Source organism: Sinocyclocheilus rhinocerous, unplaced genomic scaffold (assembly GCF_001515625.1).
Source record: "Sinocyclocheilus rhinocerous isolate Xijiao unplaced genomic scaffold, SAMN03320098_v1.1 scaffold1660, whole genome shotgun sequence".
NCBI lineage: Eukaryota > Metazoa > Chordata > Actinopteri > Cypriniformes > Cyprinidae > Sinocyclocheilus > Sinocyclocheilus rhinocerous.
In genome coordinates this window covers 340,442-358,985 of record NW_015664758.1, presented here as the reverse complement: position 1 = coordinate 358,985, position 18,544 = coordinate 340,442, and the positions used below count along the sequence as shown (strand labels likewise).

General features: G+C 35.6%; 1 protein-coding gene across 1 annotated transcript in view; it reads left to right on the top strand.

Moving 5' to 3' along the window:
* Positions 1-2,235: 2,235 nt before the first annotated feature.
* LOC107730424 (GDNF family receptor alpha-2-like) overlaps positions 2,236-18,544 on the top strand; it is a 66,696-nt gene continuing 50,387 nt past the window's right edge. Inside the window, exons 1-2 of the mRNA XM_016541270.1 lie at positions 2,236-3,086; positions 4,796-5,110. Coding sequence (XP_016396756.1) covers positions 3,035-3,086; positions 4,796-5,110 — 367 coding nt within the window. The 5' untranslated portion in view covers positions 2,236-3,034. The remainder of the gene's footprint in view (positions 3,087-4,795; positions 5,111-18,544) is intronic.

Sequence of the window (18,544 nt, the reverse complement as noted above, 5' to 3'; positions counted from 1 at the left end):
TATTTTTCTCCTCCCTTTATCAAACTGTTTCCCCCCCCTGTTTTAATCATAAATTAATACAATTTAGTGAGGTTTATGCTTAAAACAAGAATTTTAACAACCAATTTGCCAATGCAATGTAAGAAAAATTTACTTAATTTGGGATACATTATCCAAACTAAATATTTAACTATTTTGCTTCTCAAGTAAATGCATCTTGGTTTAACAACGTTCAGATATTTTACTGAAAAATATACATGACTTTTTCTATGTCTCATGAATGGGTCAGGATAAGTATAAATAAAATAAATATTATCTACTGCAAATACTGTATATAAACACATACTATAATACATCATAAAATAAGCCAAACACTAATGCATGTACTGTAGTAGTCATACTGAACTCCTGGTAGGGCACATGCATTAAAGATTGATAGTGACAACAGCTGAATATATAGAAGAAGCTGTTTTGTGCCCTGCAATTGTACAAAGGCAGGACGAAGGATCTTGTCTTTGCTTGGAAGAGAGCGAGCAGCAAGGCACAGAGAACTTCAAACAGTAAACGTGAGAACATCAAATGTTAAGGGATTATGGCTCTGCAAAACCAAGAGCCTAAGAGAGAGAGAGAGAGAGAGAGAGAGAGAGCGAGAGAGAGAGATGAAGAGAGGGAGTGACACGACGAGCAGAACAACAGAGGAAATATCAGCCTCCACATGATGCCAAACCATCGATTGAAATTTAGGTGCTTCTTTCTACTGCTTCTTGGGATTTTACCCTCATTCTTTCAAATCTAAAACAAAAGTGATCAGTATTATTTATTTAAATGTACGAGGCCTGTATCTGTTAAAACCAATGAACGTTTGAAATATATAATATATACAAAACATGTTACAAGCTATATATATATATATATATATATATATAGGGCACAATGTATTGTATTAATATTATATAATTTTCTGTATTTATTTATTATTATTTTTTTTTACAGGTGTTTCACCTATATTTTAAATTATACATTTCATTGCATTGTGGGTTCATGGAAATGTCTATAAAATTATAGAAAACTATCAATAAATATTCTTAAATATAATATTTAATGGGGATTTTCATAAATGCAATATGCAATTTCTCCAGAGGACATTGGAGAATAATTAGCATATACTTGCTTGGAGTCATGATATAGTTGATTAAGCTTTTGAATTTAATGCCTCTACTTCATCTTAAACAGTTTGTTTATGACAGGCAATGCGCATTTACAAATTTACAGATTACAAATGTATCTCTGTTTATATGGTTAATTAGCTCAACTCATTTAGAGACACCATTATATAACTGAAATTTCCCTCATGTTCTCATTTAGACATACATATTGATTTGTTCAAACATAAGCTTCAGACCAGTGATTTAGTAAGTATGAAATGAATGAATGAATGAATTTTTGCTCTAGTAACTAAGAGTAGACTTGATAATAATAATAATAATAATAAAACTTTAGGGTGACAAAAAACATCTTGCGTTTGAACATTTGTGACAGCATGCCCCAGTAGTGGCAACATGTGCCTGTAGTAAATATCACATTATATGGGGTAAGTTGTCACAAAAAAACTGCCATTGTATAGTGTATTATATGCTTTTTAGCAAAATATAATAATTTAAACAACTCTAAAATGATAAAAATAACAGTTTTATAATAACAAACATAAATAAATAATATAAAGCATAAGACAACCTGCACTAAAATGTGATAATTGCCTAATAATAATCTGATGTTTATGAAAATATTTGTGATAGATAGCTAGATAGATAGATGATATTGCTATTTTAATGTTTAAACCCATCATATAAACCACATTTGACTTTTGACTCAAAAACCTTATATTTCAGAGACAGTTTGCCCAGCCTCTTTCTGCATTATATTGTCACTAAAGTACTTTAACACACATTTCACACTAAGCAGTAGAAATGTAACTGGCAGCAAATCCTATTTTACTGTATATACTAATAATCATCACTTAAATGTGGCAAATTATCTTCCATTAACTTATTCTATTAACTAATTTGAACATTCAAATTTATTATTTTGAATGATACTAAATGTGAACTGCACCAACGCTGGAGAAGGAGGAAAAAATCCCACCAAGAGTGTCAAAAAGTCCTATTTGTGGAGCGCAAGGTCGTCTCAGACATGACTGTGCTATGGTGCGTCGATGCCCTTGTGCACTCAGCCAGTGCGCAGCGGTCAGATTCATGCGGTGATATGTTTTCATTGCGTCCGCTCTGACGTGAAGAGCGACAGAGCCCCGAGGGTCGGACATGCAACTTCAGTTTCGTGGGAGAAAGCATTTCCCTGCGCCAGAGAAAACAGACGATAAGTGGAACTGGAAGTGCCCTTTCCCTGTTTGTTTTCTTTATCACCGGCTCGGAAAAAATACGGCAGTTCTGAAGCCACAGGCACGCTAGTGGACACATAAGGATTTTCTGATGAAAGTCAAGGTTGTCCAGTTTAAAGTCGAGGTTATCCAGCGAGGAAGATTTATCGCTTCTCACAGGAGTCCGCAGAGATTTTTAGTTCACGCGAACAGCCAACGTCTGTTTGAAAGAGCTTAAATATGCGTTTATACGACAGAGGAATAACCGGTGATAATATGAAGTCATTTGTAACATAACATCTCTGAAATTAAAGTTTTAAAGATTATCTAACGTTCGTATATTCAAATATCAACCACATTTAGAAACGCGAAATAAAACGCGGGCTCGTGCTACCTTTTTGTTCCAAATTTGAGGAATGCTTCGACGGTCTTGTGGAAAGGATATGTTGGACAGTTTCATAAAGTAAATGTCAATTAGTCTTTTTTACTAACTTACTTCTCAAAAGGAGATATCCAAGTACTGGAATTGTACGGTTTGAACTATTTCTGACGCTATTTCATCCAGCGACTGACTGTTGGAAATGAACCTGAGGTGAGAAAAAGACGTCCGTTAAATATCCGTTGGATTTGTCGGCGAACATTACCGGATTCTGGGATCGTAACAGCTCATTGCGAGTTCGAATGGGATCTATCATGATTTTACTGAATATTCTGAGCGTCCTGTTTTTATTGGGTAAGTGATGAATCGAATGTTTCATAAATGATACGAGAGACAAAAAGTAATAATCCATGAGGATGAAAGAGTGATGAGAACCCACGCGGACAATCATTTATCATATTGAGAGAGTGCAGACATTTATCTGCCTGCGTAAAGTATACATTTGACGGCCAAAGAGACAGTTACAGAATGAACTCAGTCTTTCATACTGGCAGCCCTCTATACTTCAATAGTCTCATCTCTCAGTCAGAGGAAAGATCAAGATTGAACAAACTGTGTAATATTACAGAAGCTGGGTTTACGTTGCAATGCAATGCTTGTTATTTCACGATGCAGTATGCTAACCTCTGTTTCCCAACTAGAATACGATTGCTCGTTATTTAGAAGAACTTCAGGGCATCGTTACGTGAGATATCAGGTCCAAAGGTGCTGAGACCAGTGTCAAAACTTAATCGAAAAAATGGAGCGAAAATGTCCAACATAAAAAAAAACCTGTAGCTTTTCGAGACGCTGAAATTAAACATTTCTGAGTTTAAAAACATAATTGAGTTTTGGCTTCAGTAATACAAAAACACCATGCAGTGCAACATAAATTTGCTGATTTGTTTATTTTGATTGACTGATTGATGAATGGTCTAGAAGGAATGGGGTACATACATACAAAGTACATAAATACTTTTAAGTGTCCAAAAAAGGCGATCCCAAAATTCAGAGAAACCAGAAATTGCGTTCGTCTCAAGTAACCATAGCAACAATACTCAACTCCTGCACTTTCAGTTTGGTTCGGTGTCCTATCAAACGCTAGCTACCACCGGCGAAATATAAATAGGTAAATATTACATAACATTTTATTAAAGAACCACATCTAAAATATATCACCAAAACAGCAATTAAAACTTTAAAAAGACAGATTTGACGATAAGGCCACAAGACGAGCCTCAACAGATTGTGCCCATTAAGTATCATTAGTTGCAATTAGTTACTTATGCTTAAAATAGGCCTGCATAAACGTATGGTCGGTCATGTAGCTAAATTTAGGCGTAGCATGTGGGATGCGCAGACAGTTGTAAATTATCCAAATGCATTACTATTATTTATTAAGTGTCCCTTTGTAACCTGTGAAAGCGAAGCTCTAGTTAATTAAAGAACGTTTTTACGTGCTAATTACATAATGACACTTTTGGGAAACATGCTATACAGATTTAGTACTACTTAAGCCCTTATTAACGTTCTGTTTAGTGTTTTGGGAAATCTAGCCCAGGTTATTTGAACCCAGAACCACTGAGAGGAACTGTCCATGGTGCTGAAAACACGCGAAAACCTCTTAAAGGCTTATAATAAAATAACTCCTACAGGTTTTTTTTAAACATCCACGTTTTTAGGTTGTACTATTATTGTATAGTCACATTTTAAACGTTTTACTTAAATGTTTTCTTCATAATGTGTTTGATATGACAGTAATGTTGAGTAATTCAATTCACTTCCATCTGGTGTAGTTCCTTGCCTCACCGACAGGAGTCGCTGTCATTAGGGTTTAATGCTTTCTGCTGTATCACTGTGGGGAAAAAATGGTACCTTAGGACTCTCTTGGGTCTCTACAAAAATACTAAATAAATATTATTGGTGTTGTTCTTTTCTAAATTAAGTCATATTAAAAACATAAATAAAACCTTCATTCACACCACCTCTTACCCGGTCTGATGATGCCCATGCCCTTCCCACAGATGAGGTGGTACTTTCCATGGCCAGCCATTCTGCCTCGTCAGGGCTGGGAACTCATGGTTGGAGAACCCCCATGGACTGCCTGAGGGCCAGTGAGGTGTGCAACCAAAACTCACAGTGCAGCTCACGCTTCCGCATCATGCGCCAGTGCTTGGTAGGTCGTGACAGGACTACCATGCTGGCCAACAGGGAGTGTCAGGCCGCCCTTGAGGTGCTGCAGGACAGCCCCCTGTACGACTGCCGCTGCAAGAGGGGCATGAAGAGAGAGCTCCAATGTCTGCAGAGCTACTGGAGTATTCATATGGGTCTCAATGAAGGTAAGGCTGCGTTTTTGATCTTAAAGTGTTTTTCTGTCCCATCCTATACACAAGCCATTTTCGAAGGTTTATTTCTGTGAAAAGTGTAAAAACTGTGGCATTGTTTGTTTAGGAATCTTGCTCAGCTCCAAACAATTGCTCAATCAACGGTGTGAGTATGGGGCGGGACAATCTGTTTGGTGAACAGTGTGACACACTTTGCCTATAAAGTGACTGTTTATGCAAAAATGAGCATTTGGTCTTCATGTACATCATGCACACATGGGTTGCCAGATTGAGGACACGCAACAGGAACAAGCACAATTAACCAAGAAGTTGATGAGTTGCTTTATCCTTGTTGTAATGTGCCTCTGGTCATAGAGCTTTTTGGATGGATGCCGCAGCCTTTCAGGTAGGGGCAGAATCTGCAATCTCTGACACAGTTCGTTTGCTGGATTCCATGGCTGCAATATGCTGTGTCTTCGACCAACTGGCAACCCAGGGTGTTGAAATACTATTGGGTAAATTGGCAGTGGGCGGAATCCACCAGACCAAAACAAATTCTGAAATTGAATGCACATTTCGAAGTAGAATAACTTGCTGTAGCATTGTTTTTTGGAGAAACAAGTATGTGAACTTAGCATGTTTCCTAAATATCTGCAAACATATTATGGCATTTTTATTTGCTTTAGTAAAGTCAAAAAAATTATGATACAACATCTTTAACTAACACTATATATAAAAATGTTAATTGAAATAAAGCTGCAATAATATAAAATATACATTTTAGACAAAAATCTTACACTAAAAAAATCTTAGCACTAAAACGACTAACTGGAAATAAATAAAAAATAAAACGGAAATAAAATAAAATTAAACAAACAGTGATAATTAAAAAAGACTAATAAAAATGACTGAAAATTTAACTAAAAATATAATTAAAACTGAAAAAAAAATCCAATTCAAAATATTAATATCTATGATAGTATAAAAAAATTATGCTACACTGCTGTGAAACACAAAATATGATATTTTGAAAAATATTTTTGTCCATACAATGAAAGTCAATATAGGGCCCAAAACAACAACTGGATTCCACTGACTTTCACGTATGGACATTTTTCAAAATCTCTTGTGTGTTCAGCAGAAGAAAGTCAGTTATGTCAAGTCGTTCCCACAACTTTCTAATTTGTTCCTTCATTTGAATTAAATAATGGCCACAAATTAAGAATTCGTTCCCTTGTTTTAGCATTAAAATTCTTTAAACTAAAACAAGGGTATGGAGAAATAAAGCAAGTAAACAAGTTCTTAATTTGTGGCCTCAATAAATATATTTTTGTCTTCATGTCATGTCCGGGGCTCTGAAGAAACGACATGGTATTTCATTTTTGTGTGAACTGTTCCTTTAAGTGATATTTGAAATATTGTGCATCAAAATGGTCTTGGTGGAATCTTGGAAACAAATGGCTGTGAGTTGCTTTTCCAAGTGCTGCATAATAGATGATTTGTTTTTTACTTGACGCAAGGGAGATCTGTAGCGTAGATTTAGGGTGGCATCGATGTGCGGAGCAGACAATTAACCAGATTGCAGAGAAAGTCAACGCGTACCTGCTCTCTTTACAGTCAGTCCATTACAGAAGCGTTCAGACTTCTGAAATGGCAGTTAGCATTTGCCTTTGGGAGTGTAGGGAATCATTATAGGATTTAAGCAGTGCAAATCGGCCTGAATTATAACCCATCTGCTTTGGCAGTTGCTGCGGGAGCCACAACAAATAGGGTCCTATTGATGCGAGTAATCAGAGAGCCTTTTAAAGCAACTGCCCCTCTCAAGTCTGGCATTTCAATGAGGCATTGTGGACTGCTGGGCCTGCTTACTGCCTGCTGAGGTAAGGGGAAAAAATAAAAATCACACAGCTTCCTTTCATCAGAAGCTGTGTGCAAACAGATTAGGTACTGCAGAAAGTTAATGCCATGCAAATGTGCCACATTCCAACCCTCACGTTAGACGAAACAGAGAATAATAAGTGATGCAACAGACATGTTGGCAGAGATGAAGGCATTCATACAAAGCATTAACAATTAGCAAAAACTTGTTCGGGTGTTCCAGAAGTTAAGAAGCAACTTGTACTTATATGAACTTTGCCTTCAGTTTCCAAACAAACTATTTGTTCTTTGAGCGTTTCTCTGTTGAAAATGGTTGGACCCAGTTTTGTGTCCTACTTTGGACAGCTCCAGTCCTCATTATGATGTTTTTCTTGCGACTTTGCTCTTCAATCCACTACAGCCATTTCATTGGCTTCAGAAAAATACAGGTTGCTCTCAAGCGGCAGTGAGGGACCACGCAGCAATGATTGCACCTTGACAGAACTCTATCAAATCCACTGACGTTACACAATTGGCCCAACGAACACTCAATAATCAGCCAAACTAAGAGCGGCCCCATCAAAGGTTCATCTTTCTGCCATTCAGTTTGAACGGAATGGATTTTCTATTTCTAAAGAAACAGGCCTCCATAAAACAAAACAAAATAGGTCAAATATTGGTCAAACCTAGTTTGAATGTAGAAAAAAAAAGAGAAACATGGGAATGGCATTGGAGTGAGAAGGCGCTGAAGTTGCCGCAAGCTCAGAGGTTTGAGGTTTTGCCAAAGCAAGCAAGAAGCCGGAGTTGTCCCTCATCACAGTGCTAAAACGACTCAGCGCTCTGTTGGAGCATAACCCCTTCGCCTCGATCGTTCCCTCTTGCCGAGTCCAAGCCCTCGCAGCATTATTTATTCTGATCCATAACACAGACAGGCATGTTGTGGCATTCAGAAAATCACCAACAAACACTGCCAACTAGAATGCCTGGGACGTCTGCTCCAGATTTAGAAACACAGGCCTAGTTGTGCTTTGCAATTTACATGAAGCTCTCCGTCTCCACTAAAAACTCCTGTTGACCGGGATTTACAAACCTACTGGATTTGTGAGGCCAAACATCAGGTGGTGAAAGCAGAACCGTTAAAGGAATAGCTCACCCATTCACCCTTGGCCGTCCAAGATGTAGATGAGTTTGTTTCTTCGGAACAGATTTGGAGAAATGTTACATTATTTTCTTAACAATGGGTCCTCTGCAGTAAATGGGTGCTGTCAGAATGAGCTTCTAATAAAAACATCACAATAATCCACAAGTAATTGCTTCCTGCTAAAATATGAGTTCTTATCCATAATAGTGCTTGCAGTGAAAACAAATAGTCTTGTCTGAATCAGAAGAGAAATATGCACAGATTGACCACTGCTTAAACAGTTATAAACAAATATGTCGGTGGATTTTGATGTGAGAGGATAACAGGGTATGAACATTTTTACTGGAGGAAACATTATTATGGATTATGGACTATATTTTGGCCAGAAGCACCATGGATTTGTTTCTTACGAACATGCAGGTTTTCATTTCTCAAGACGTTAATTGATGGACTGAGTGTGGATTACTTGTAGACTATTGTAATGTTTGTATCAGCTGTTTGGACTCTCATTCTGTTGGCACCCATTCACTGCAGAGGATCCACTGGTGAGCAAGTGATATAATGCTAGGTTACTCGACATCTGTTGCCATGAAGAAACAAACTAAGCTAGGCAGGAGGGTGATTTTTGGCTCTATTTTTGTGAGCTATTCCTTTAAGCAAGAAGCTCAAAATATTATGTTAAATGAGCTGTGGTGTCATGGTGACCCTAACACAAACATTTTGATTTGTATTTGCAGATAACAAACTAAATATTTGGTATTCGTATTTGCTACGGTACATTTTAGATGGATGGCTTGTTTGCACTGTCGATAGTGGAACACTAATGAATACATTAATAGTGTGATTATTTCAAAGCGTAATGATTAGTTTGTGCTAATGGAAAGATAATGGCTGTTATAATTATTGTAAATTATTTGATAATTAAGCATATTTGTTATTTTTATGGGAAAAGCACTGTACTTTTGCACTGCATATTTTTTATATAATCTGGAAAAATGTCATTTGCATTTATTACTGTAGGAAGCTATTTGTGTCTCATAAAACATTACTTTTGCTGGTGTAACCTAATGTAAAACCTCTGTCCTTTTGAACTTTCTATTCATAAAAGAATTCTTTAAAAATGTGTCATGTTTCCACAAAAATATTAAGCAGCACAACTCTTTTCAACATTATAATAAATGTTTCTTGAGCAGCAAATCAGCATATTAGAATGATTTCTGAAGGACCATATGATACTGAAGACTGGAGTAATGATGCTGAACATTCATTTTTGCATCACAAGAATAAATTACATTCTAAAATATATTCAAAAAAAGTTATTTTAAATTGTAATAAAATGTCACAATATTACTGTTTTTACTGTATTTTTTTCATCAAATATATGCAGCCTTGGTGAGCATAAGAACCTTCTTAAGGACATCTTTCTGACCCTAAACCTTTGAGCGTATTTACTGAACCCAACACACATAAAAAGTTTTGCGTTAAAAACGCTGTGTAAAACAGATATAGAGCATGAAGTGTACTCTACACTAAACCTAGTGATTTCCCTCTCCAGCTTCATTTTGACAATTTTAATAGGACATTTTTGCTGGCATATAGTTTGCCTGTATCTCTGTCATTGAACACTGGGGGCAATTATGTAATTACAGTCAAATCTGCAGCCTATGACCTTAGCCAGAGCCTATGCAAATTTGTATTATAGCCGTCCATGTTAATTAGGACATTATACTAGATTTTAAATAAGGAGGATTTAGGCGTTAAATAAAGCAACTAAGAATGCCCTCTGACATAACTAGTCCTGTGACTTCTTCTGTAGTGCAAAACTCAAAATTACACTTAATACAAGCCAATACAAGCACATGAGCAGACTGTTGTGGTTAAAATGTGTAAATTGAGAAGAAAACACAATCAAACAACAATCTTTTAAAGTATAAACAGATATTATAGTCAATGATAGTGAGGTTAGTTATTTTCTAAATGAAGAAAAACTCAACAGCTGTTCTTTGTTACATTTGTGCCATACAACGTGACATTGCGATGATACTGTTATCGCTTTTATAGCTCAGAAATGCAGCAGTTTATGAGCTAAAACAGTACCTGTTATCAATGCACTGACATATAAAATAATAATACTGTTTCACGCTGTTATTTAATGGACAGCATCCATGATCCAATCAAATCCCGATTGATTTCATCATATATTTTTTCCTCATTCCCTCACTGAAGTAAATGTATTCATGTTAACTAAATTTATTACACGGCTCTGTGGAATACTTGATTCTGATTGGTCAATCGCGCCATCCAGCGGTATGCTATTCCCAGATAACAACCGCCAAATTGAATAACACACCGCTCAGGGATAATGTACATCCAGCCGGTTGTTATCTCAGAATAAACCCCTTCAGGCTGATACAAGACCCTTCCGTGATCACCCTGTCGGGGTTTATTCTGAGATAACAACCGGCTGGATGTACATTATCCCTTACATGCAGTCCCACATGCGCTCTGCATTCGTAAGTATTTCAGTACATAATTATATTAGTAATCCAAATATTGACATTTTGTTATATGCACTAATTTTAGCAACATTCTCTGTGAATGGTAATGATACATGAGTGAGCCCATCACAGCAGTCAATGAGTCAGAAAATAAATATATAATACAACAGCCCATCATTATGAATTTACCAGCTTTACTTATGCTGATTCGGTACTAATTACATTCCTACAGCTTATCAGAAGATTAGCATTAACCAAGCCACGTTTTATGAGCTAAATTGATTGAAGATAATTAGCAAAGTACACCAGATAGTCCAGGATTTCACCGAAATGGAGGTGCAGGTTTTAAACAGCATGCTTAATCAAATATCAGTGTAGTCCACCCTTTCTCAAAGCTTTAATTAAACAAGCATGTAGATATGAGGATGGGAAAAGGTCAGAATTCATTAGCTATTGTGCACCTGACAAATTGTAAAGCAAAACTGGGCCCTCCGCTGCCAAGTCATTTGGTATTTGTGGATTAATGAATCTGCTTAGACTCCACAACAGATTTACTTTGTTCCGTGGAGGCAATGTATCAGGCAGTTGTTCTTTGTTTGCTAATTGCATCCTTTGATTCCCACCAGGCACAACATGGGGGAAACGTAAGCCCTACCTCCTCCTGAAAATAAGATAATAACTGTCTCCAGACTCTTCTGAGATATTTTCATAATAAATCTTACCATAACGAACCATTTCTCATCGAGCCCAACCTCCAGCATCTTACTTTGCCTTGAATATTCAATTACTCGACCCCATGCAAAATTAAATGTGCAAAATTAAATCACTTTAAATGGCATTTAGGTCAATTGGTGTGACCCTCATTACTTACAATCCATCAGAACTAAGAAAACAATAGGCCATTGTTGACCAAATGATTTTTTGCATACTTTTTACATGTATGTATTAGTCTATCTCTCTACACAAGAACATCTTTAGGTACATATCTTTTGAGGTTCATAATATATATATATATTATTATTATTATTATTATTATTTTTATTATGATTGTTGTTGTTAACAATTATATATAACAATATATACAGATGCATCTAAAACAATTTATATGAAAAAGTTATTTTTTTGTAACTTATTTCAAAAAGTGAAACTTTCATATATTCTAGATTCAATACATGTAAAGTAAAACATTTCAAAAGTTATTTTGTTTTAAATTGGATGATTAGAGTTACAGCTCATGAAAGTCAAAAATCCAGTATCTCAAAATATTAGAATATTTACATTTGAGTTTCATTAAATGACCATCCCTACAGTATAAATTCCGGGTATCTCTTGTTCTTTGAAACCACAATAATGGGGAAGATTGCTGACTTGGCAATGGTCCAGAAGACAATCAGTGACACCCTCCACAAATAGGGTAAGTCACAGAAGGTCACTACTGAAAGGGGTGGCTGTTCACAGAGTGCTGTATGAAAGCATATTAAATGCAAAGTTGACTGGAAAGAAGAAATTGGGTAGGAAAAGGTGCACAAGCAACAGGGATGACCGCAAGCAATAGTTTCATTATTCAGTTATGTTAAACTAAATTTTAATTATTTTTGAATGATTAAATCTTGTTATTATAAAATTAAGATAAGATTAACATAACATTTCTAAAAACTCAGAACAAATGTGACAGTACTATGACACACACACACACACATGGTAAAATAGTCAAATGTGTATTAAAATTACACCACAATGTTGATGTGTTTCACTTCTCAATATATTTCACACTTGCTATAATGATAATTAAAACGGTGATGATAATTGAATTCACCTATACAAAGTGTGGATTATTATAATTTCACTTATAAATAAATTTGTCATTAAAATCGTCCTTGGAGAAATGTTCTCATTTGCTAATAAATGAGAGTCTGCGTCTGGTTTTGTCTGAGTATTAAACTTCAAAAGCTTTCTCTAGTCTCAATTAGCCTTTAGTAGACTAAAAAGAGTCTCTAAAATAGCAAATGCAGAATGTAGATGCGGTCAAAATGTTGATATTGTACATTTCAGTTATCAAAACACAAAAAATGTACACTTCACCCAAAAATACGAACGAGTTCACTTCGACATTACAAGTTGTCCCTTATTTGTTCAAGCAGGGAATTTGTGTGGCCTAATTGATTTTAAAAGAAGAAAGCAATTTCAAAAGCATCCCCTAAAGTCTCTTTCTGAACAGCGTTGTTGTTGTTCTGATTACTGCTGACTGGTTTGATTCATATCTGGGGGTGGCAAGAGAAAAGAAACGCAGTGACAGAGCCATGCTCAGCTAGACTGAACCAGTTCTGATAGTGATAATAATAGATCAGGCTCATATAAGCGCAAACACTTACGCGCTGTTTGTGACAGACACCCTTCTCTCATCATATAAATTCACCTGATCATATATAATCTGCTTGTTTTAGTACATAAATTCAAGTCAGTCTAAATGCAACTTTGCCTTTTTTTGCATCAAATTTAATCATGGTGCATGTACTGGCAGTAATTATTCATTGTAAGGTTTCAAAAGCTCAACATTTTTTTTCAATCAGATCCTGGTGCTTCTCAATAATGGATGTGACTAATGTTTTTTTTTTCTAAAAATCATGGCAGGGACACATTTTCCTAAAGACAGTTACTGTTTTTCGCAATGCCATAAGGAAGTATAATGGAGTTGTGTGGCTTATAATAAGTTGTGGCATCACATGTGTGTTTTTGTTAAGTAAGTACAAACTAGTAATATATAATGTATTACATTTTGGAAGTAACTTGCCCAACACTGATCACGAACTGAGGTTTACTCAAGAGCCCTTATTAAACATCAGATGAGCTGATGTAAGAGCTGACGCACTAAATGTTCCAGAATAAAAATGTGCCGCCACTTTAAGTTTTGATCTTAACCATAGGTGTCACTAAATCTCAACACATTTATTGAATGGTTATGCTGCTAATAAGTTGGACTTTTCATCTAAACATCATCCGAACAGCTTTGAAGGTAATTGATCCATTTAATTATTTCTCCTTTTTTGTCATGAATGCATTTGAAATTTTAAAAAGGCATAGATTTAAATGGAATATTCGATTTAGTATTTTACATTAAAGACACCTTTAAAAAATTTAATTATTTATGAATGTATGAATAAATGAATAAATAAATAAAATGATATTTCCATTAGCATATCATTATTAAAAAATTAAAAATAAATAAGTTATAATTGTAAACTGAATTAATGGCATTTTTAAAATAAATAATAATCAGTATATCATTATAAAATTATTAGGAATTTTAAATCACAAGTGATTATTATTATTATTATTATTATGTTGGTGATGATGAAAAGATTAAAAGACTTAAAAATAAATCAAATAATGTAATAAATAAAATATATTTTATACATTTAAATCAAATATATTTATTTAGTAAACTCCAAGGCGACTTGCAAATGATGAAAATGTATTATAATATTTATAAAATAAAAGATAATTAAAAACAAATCACTAATAAAATATAAATATATTATCATTATAATATCATTATGACAAAATCAATTCATTATAATTATGAATTAATGACATTCAGAAATTCATCATATCATTATAAAAATATTAAAAGTTTAAAAAATAAACATGATCATATTCATCATTACAAAAGGATATCATATATCAAAAGTAAAAGTTTCAAAATAAATCATCAATAAAAGACTTGAAAACAAACAAACAAATAAATCATTAATAATATTAATGGTAATGCAAAACAATATCCAGTATTACAGTATATGAGGTAAAAAGGAACACATTTGTGGTCTGGTGTGGATTAAGGGGTTTTTGCGTCTCACTGATCAGGCAGTGTTTGGGAAACAAAGCTCTACACATCTTCACAGTTAAAGTTTAATACCAGTGGAGGATAAATACATGGGCTGATGAGAGGATTTTTTCAATGCCGTTACATCTACGCCTCCATGAGGAGAAGACACAGGCTGCTGAAATTCTGAGATGGGGACAGTCTCTATCTGAAAGTCGTGCTCCCAGAACGAGTCTGAAATATGCCATTGAAGATGTTTCTCCAACAAAGGCCCTGGCTTACAAGAAGAAAGCACTGAGTGCGTTTTTACGACAGAGAGGTTAATTAGAAATTATGCCAACTTTATTGTCAGAGGTAATTACAAGTGGTGGCACAAAGACAGTGAAAATGTAATGGCACACTTTAATCAAGTTGGCTTGGTAGCTTTTTTGACTCGTGTCTGCTGACTTGTATCCACCCGAGCCAACTTAATATTCAGCTCGGTTACTAATGAAACCCACAGACCTTGTTGAATCTGTTTTCTGCAATGCACATAATATAACTATAGAAATAATTTCAGACCACAGAAGAGTATAAATCAGGTTGTTTTTCCAAGGTCAATGTTTGGCAGGTTAAGTAGTCAGTTAGCCCATCTTTCTCCATTTACAGCCTTTCAAAAGAAGGAATGTATTCTGATTAGGGCTGTCAAGCAATTAAAATGTTTTAATCTAATTAATTATATGATGTGCCAATTAATTAATTTGTGCTGAGGAATTACCCCCAAAAGACAAAGTCATCATTATTTAAAATAAAAATTAGTTAAATAAGAATTAGTTATTAAGAATTAGCACTAGCCGGGGTGGAAAATCTTACATTTCATATAGTTGACTGTTGACAAATGATGCAGGGCAACAACTCCATTAATGCAGTGATGCCCTAAAATTCAAGATATTGGTGCAAAAATGCCCCTGTAGGCTACGGGTTTTGTCTCATCTTTATATCACATGATAAGCGATATCACACGACACGAGCAGGGAGAGCAATATCAGACGAGTGCTGATTTTGTCCCGAATATCACAAGTTTAAATGTGATTTTATACAACAGTTCAGTAAATAAGAAGTTGATATTGTGTTGTATTTTAAACACAATATTATCTGGTTTTGCTCAATTTTGCAGAGAACATATTACCTTTAAAGCCATAGCAGAATTGTTGTGCGTCTCCGAGCAACACAGCGGTGTTTAGTTTATGAATGAATCCGAGTTTTGAATTAATCATGTGAACCAATCAGACAAAGCCCCATTCATAAAGAGAGCAGTTTACTTAATTCCTGAATAAATCAGCCGTTCGAATGAATGAATAACTCAAAGACATTTACCGCCACCTGTTGGCAGATTTAGTTTCTTATTTAGAGTATCATTTCATTAAAATAATAAATGCTGTCATTGTTTACTCACCCTCATGTCTTTTCAAACCTTTCTTTTGTGGAACATAAAAGAAGGTATTTTGAAGACTGTTGGTAACAAAGCTGTTTTGGTTACCAATGACTTTCATTGTATGAACAAAAACTACTGAGATGTTTCTCAAATTATCTTCTTTTATGTTCCATAGTTTACGTAAGGCCGTTGTAGCCTAAATCTTTGTGTAATAAATTTTATGTTGAATCAAACAAAATATTTCTTTCTAAAGCTACAATTTGAAATGTCTACTTGGTACTTTCTCATTTAACACAAACATAGCTTTAAATAATCTTTTGTGGGTATTTTCACAGTCAAATTTATTTAGTGATTAATTAGATTAATTAATCGAAACATCATGTAATTAATTAGATTTCAACTTTTAATCGACTGACAGCCCTAATTATATTATATTATATTATATTATATTATATACACTCTTAAAAATAAAGTTTTTTTTTTCCCCGCAGTGATGCAATAGAACAACCATTTTGGGTTTCCCAAAGAACCTTTCACAGTTCCTAACTCTTTCCTTACCATTTACAGAATTTTATTTGTATGAAACAACGCTTACCCACCTTTGATAAAATTTTCTGGTATTCAGTGTTTTCACTGTTATATGGTAGGAGGCGCTATTACACATCTTCTGAAAAAGTACTAAATTTCTGGATCAAAACATGGTGAAGAAGCAGAAACAAGCGATCGCATATGTAAGCAGATGCATATGTAAAATAACTAATAAATAACCTAATGTTACTGAATGAAATGTCGGCCCAGGAAGTGGTATAGGACTGTGCAAGCTTTGGGGGTGCTGATGGACTCGATCTACTTTATCTATGTTTTGATCGTTCACAATCTTATCCGATTTTCTCAGCTTTTTCTTTACAATGTTTATTTTTTATGAAATAATCTAAAGCACCTTCTGTGCAATGGAAAGGTTCCATGGATGGTAAATGTTCTGAGCAGTTCTTGATTCTTTTTGGAGGGCGGTTCAATGAAATTTAGTTCTGTTGTGACAACTCTCTGACAGTTAAGCATGGTAATGTACATGACAATGTTAATGTGTTTGGTCTTGGCGGAATAGATCTGCTACGTTGCTGCTGCTGTGGAAGAGCAAGTACCGAGACTTACTACTACTGCACAGACATGCCGCTGTGAGCATGTAAGAAATACTGCGGCTGCACATATTATATACATGAAATCACCCCATAGCAGATCTATACAGGTGGAGCTGGGGAAGGTGGAGGGTTTCTGAAGCAAGCTGCAACTGCTACAGCAAACACTAGCCAAATATTTGTATGCTGAGCAGCAAGCTCATTGGATGCTGATACGAAAAGAACCAATCAGCTGTGCCATGTGAATAATGATGTCATATGTCAGATTGCGTTAGAACCTATCGTCCTGCGCCATCTAGAGTTTCATGACAGAACTTTGGATTAATATGTTTAGATCGGCTGCCCTCAGGGGATAAAGACAAGCAAAGGGTTTCGGATTGTGAGCACTCTGGTTTTGCCATCAGCCAATCATGATGTCATTTTCCAGTGGCTGCAAAGTCGTTTTTAATGATTGAAGGTCATTTTATCTCTTATTTTAATCCATTTTAGACATAATTCATTATAAACTCCTCATTAGTGTAAAAATCCTGATAGGTCAATTGTATGACTCTAAAATATGGCAGTTCACACATTTGAAATCTTTCCAGCATCCCAATGCTGAGTCTAATTTCAGTATCTTGGGAACGCTCTCCATCTGTTGAATTCTTCAAGTCACAGCATTTTTTCACAGTGCAATGGACAAAGTCAGCGGCAAGGACAATGTCAGTGTACGTTTGTGTTCTCTGAATTGTTAAATCTGCTTACTTGAGTAACTCTCGGCCAATAAGCACTCTTTTGCATTTATCATGTCAGCATCTGTGCTCTGTAATGTCCTGCTGAAAACTCTCAGCAGGATCAAGTTTTGAAGATTACACTCACCTAATTTATGCTAAATACACGCCTAGTACACTCCACAAATATGACGGGGGACAAACGCCTCTATCCCGAGATTTATGTGTCCACTTATTTTATGCCACTAGCGGTTCCCCCTCTGGAACTTGGCAATATTTTTCCCTGCGCAGGCACTGCTGGCTGGTACGGCAGAGATTAAGGCTGTGTGTGCAGGATTAACTCATTGAGGAACAGAACATAAAGGTGGCCACACAGCAGCAGCAGAGCTAGGAGGCGGATAGCGGAGAGCTACAGTGACACAGCAGATCAATTCTTGATCCAGGATGATCCCATAAAAGAATTGCCAGCCAGGGGTACATTTGGGGTGCACACAAAGACACTGCCGAGACCAAAGGGCCCTCTGAGCCCATTGGGCTGGGAATAGGGACACACAAGCTGGGGATGATGATGATGTTGAGAAGCATCATAGGATGACAGGAGCACCTGGCATCATGATGTGGAGCGGTGACCGGCATATGGCACCTAAGCCCAGCCAATGCACACAAGTCATTATTTACAGCTGGACTAAGTCAATCTGTAACTGATGTGATCTTCATCTATCCTTCAGAAAATATAAACTAAAACCCAGTTTTACTGGAAAACTGATCCAAACCCATTAAAGGGGTCATATGATGCTTTTTTAAAGATCATTATTTTGTGTATTTGGTGTAACAGAATATGTTGACATGCTTTAATGTTCAAAAAACACATTA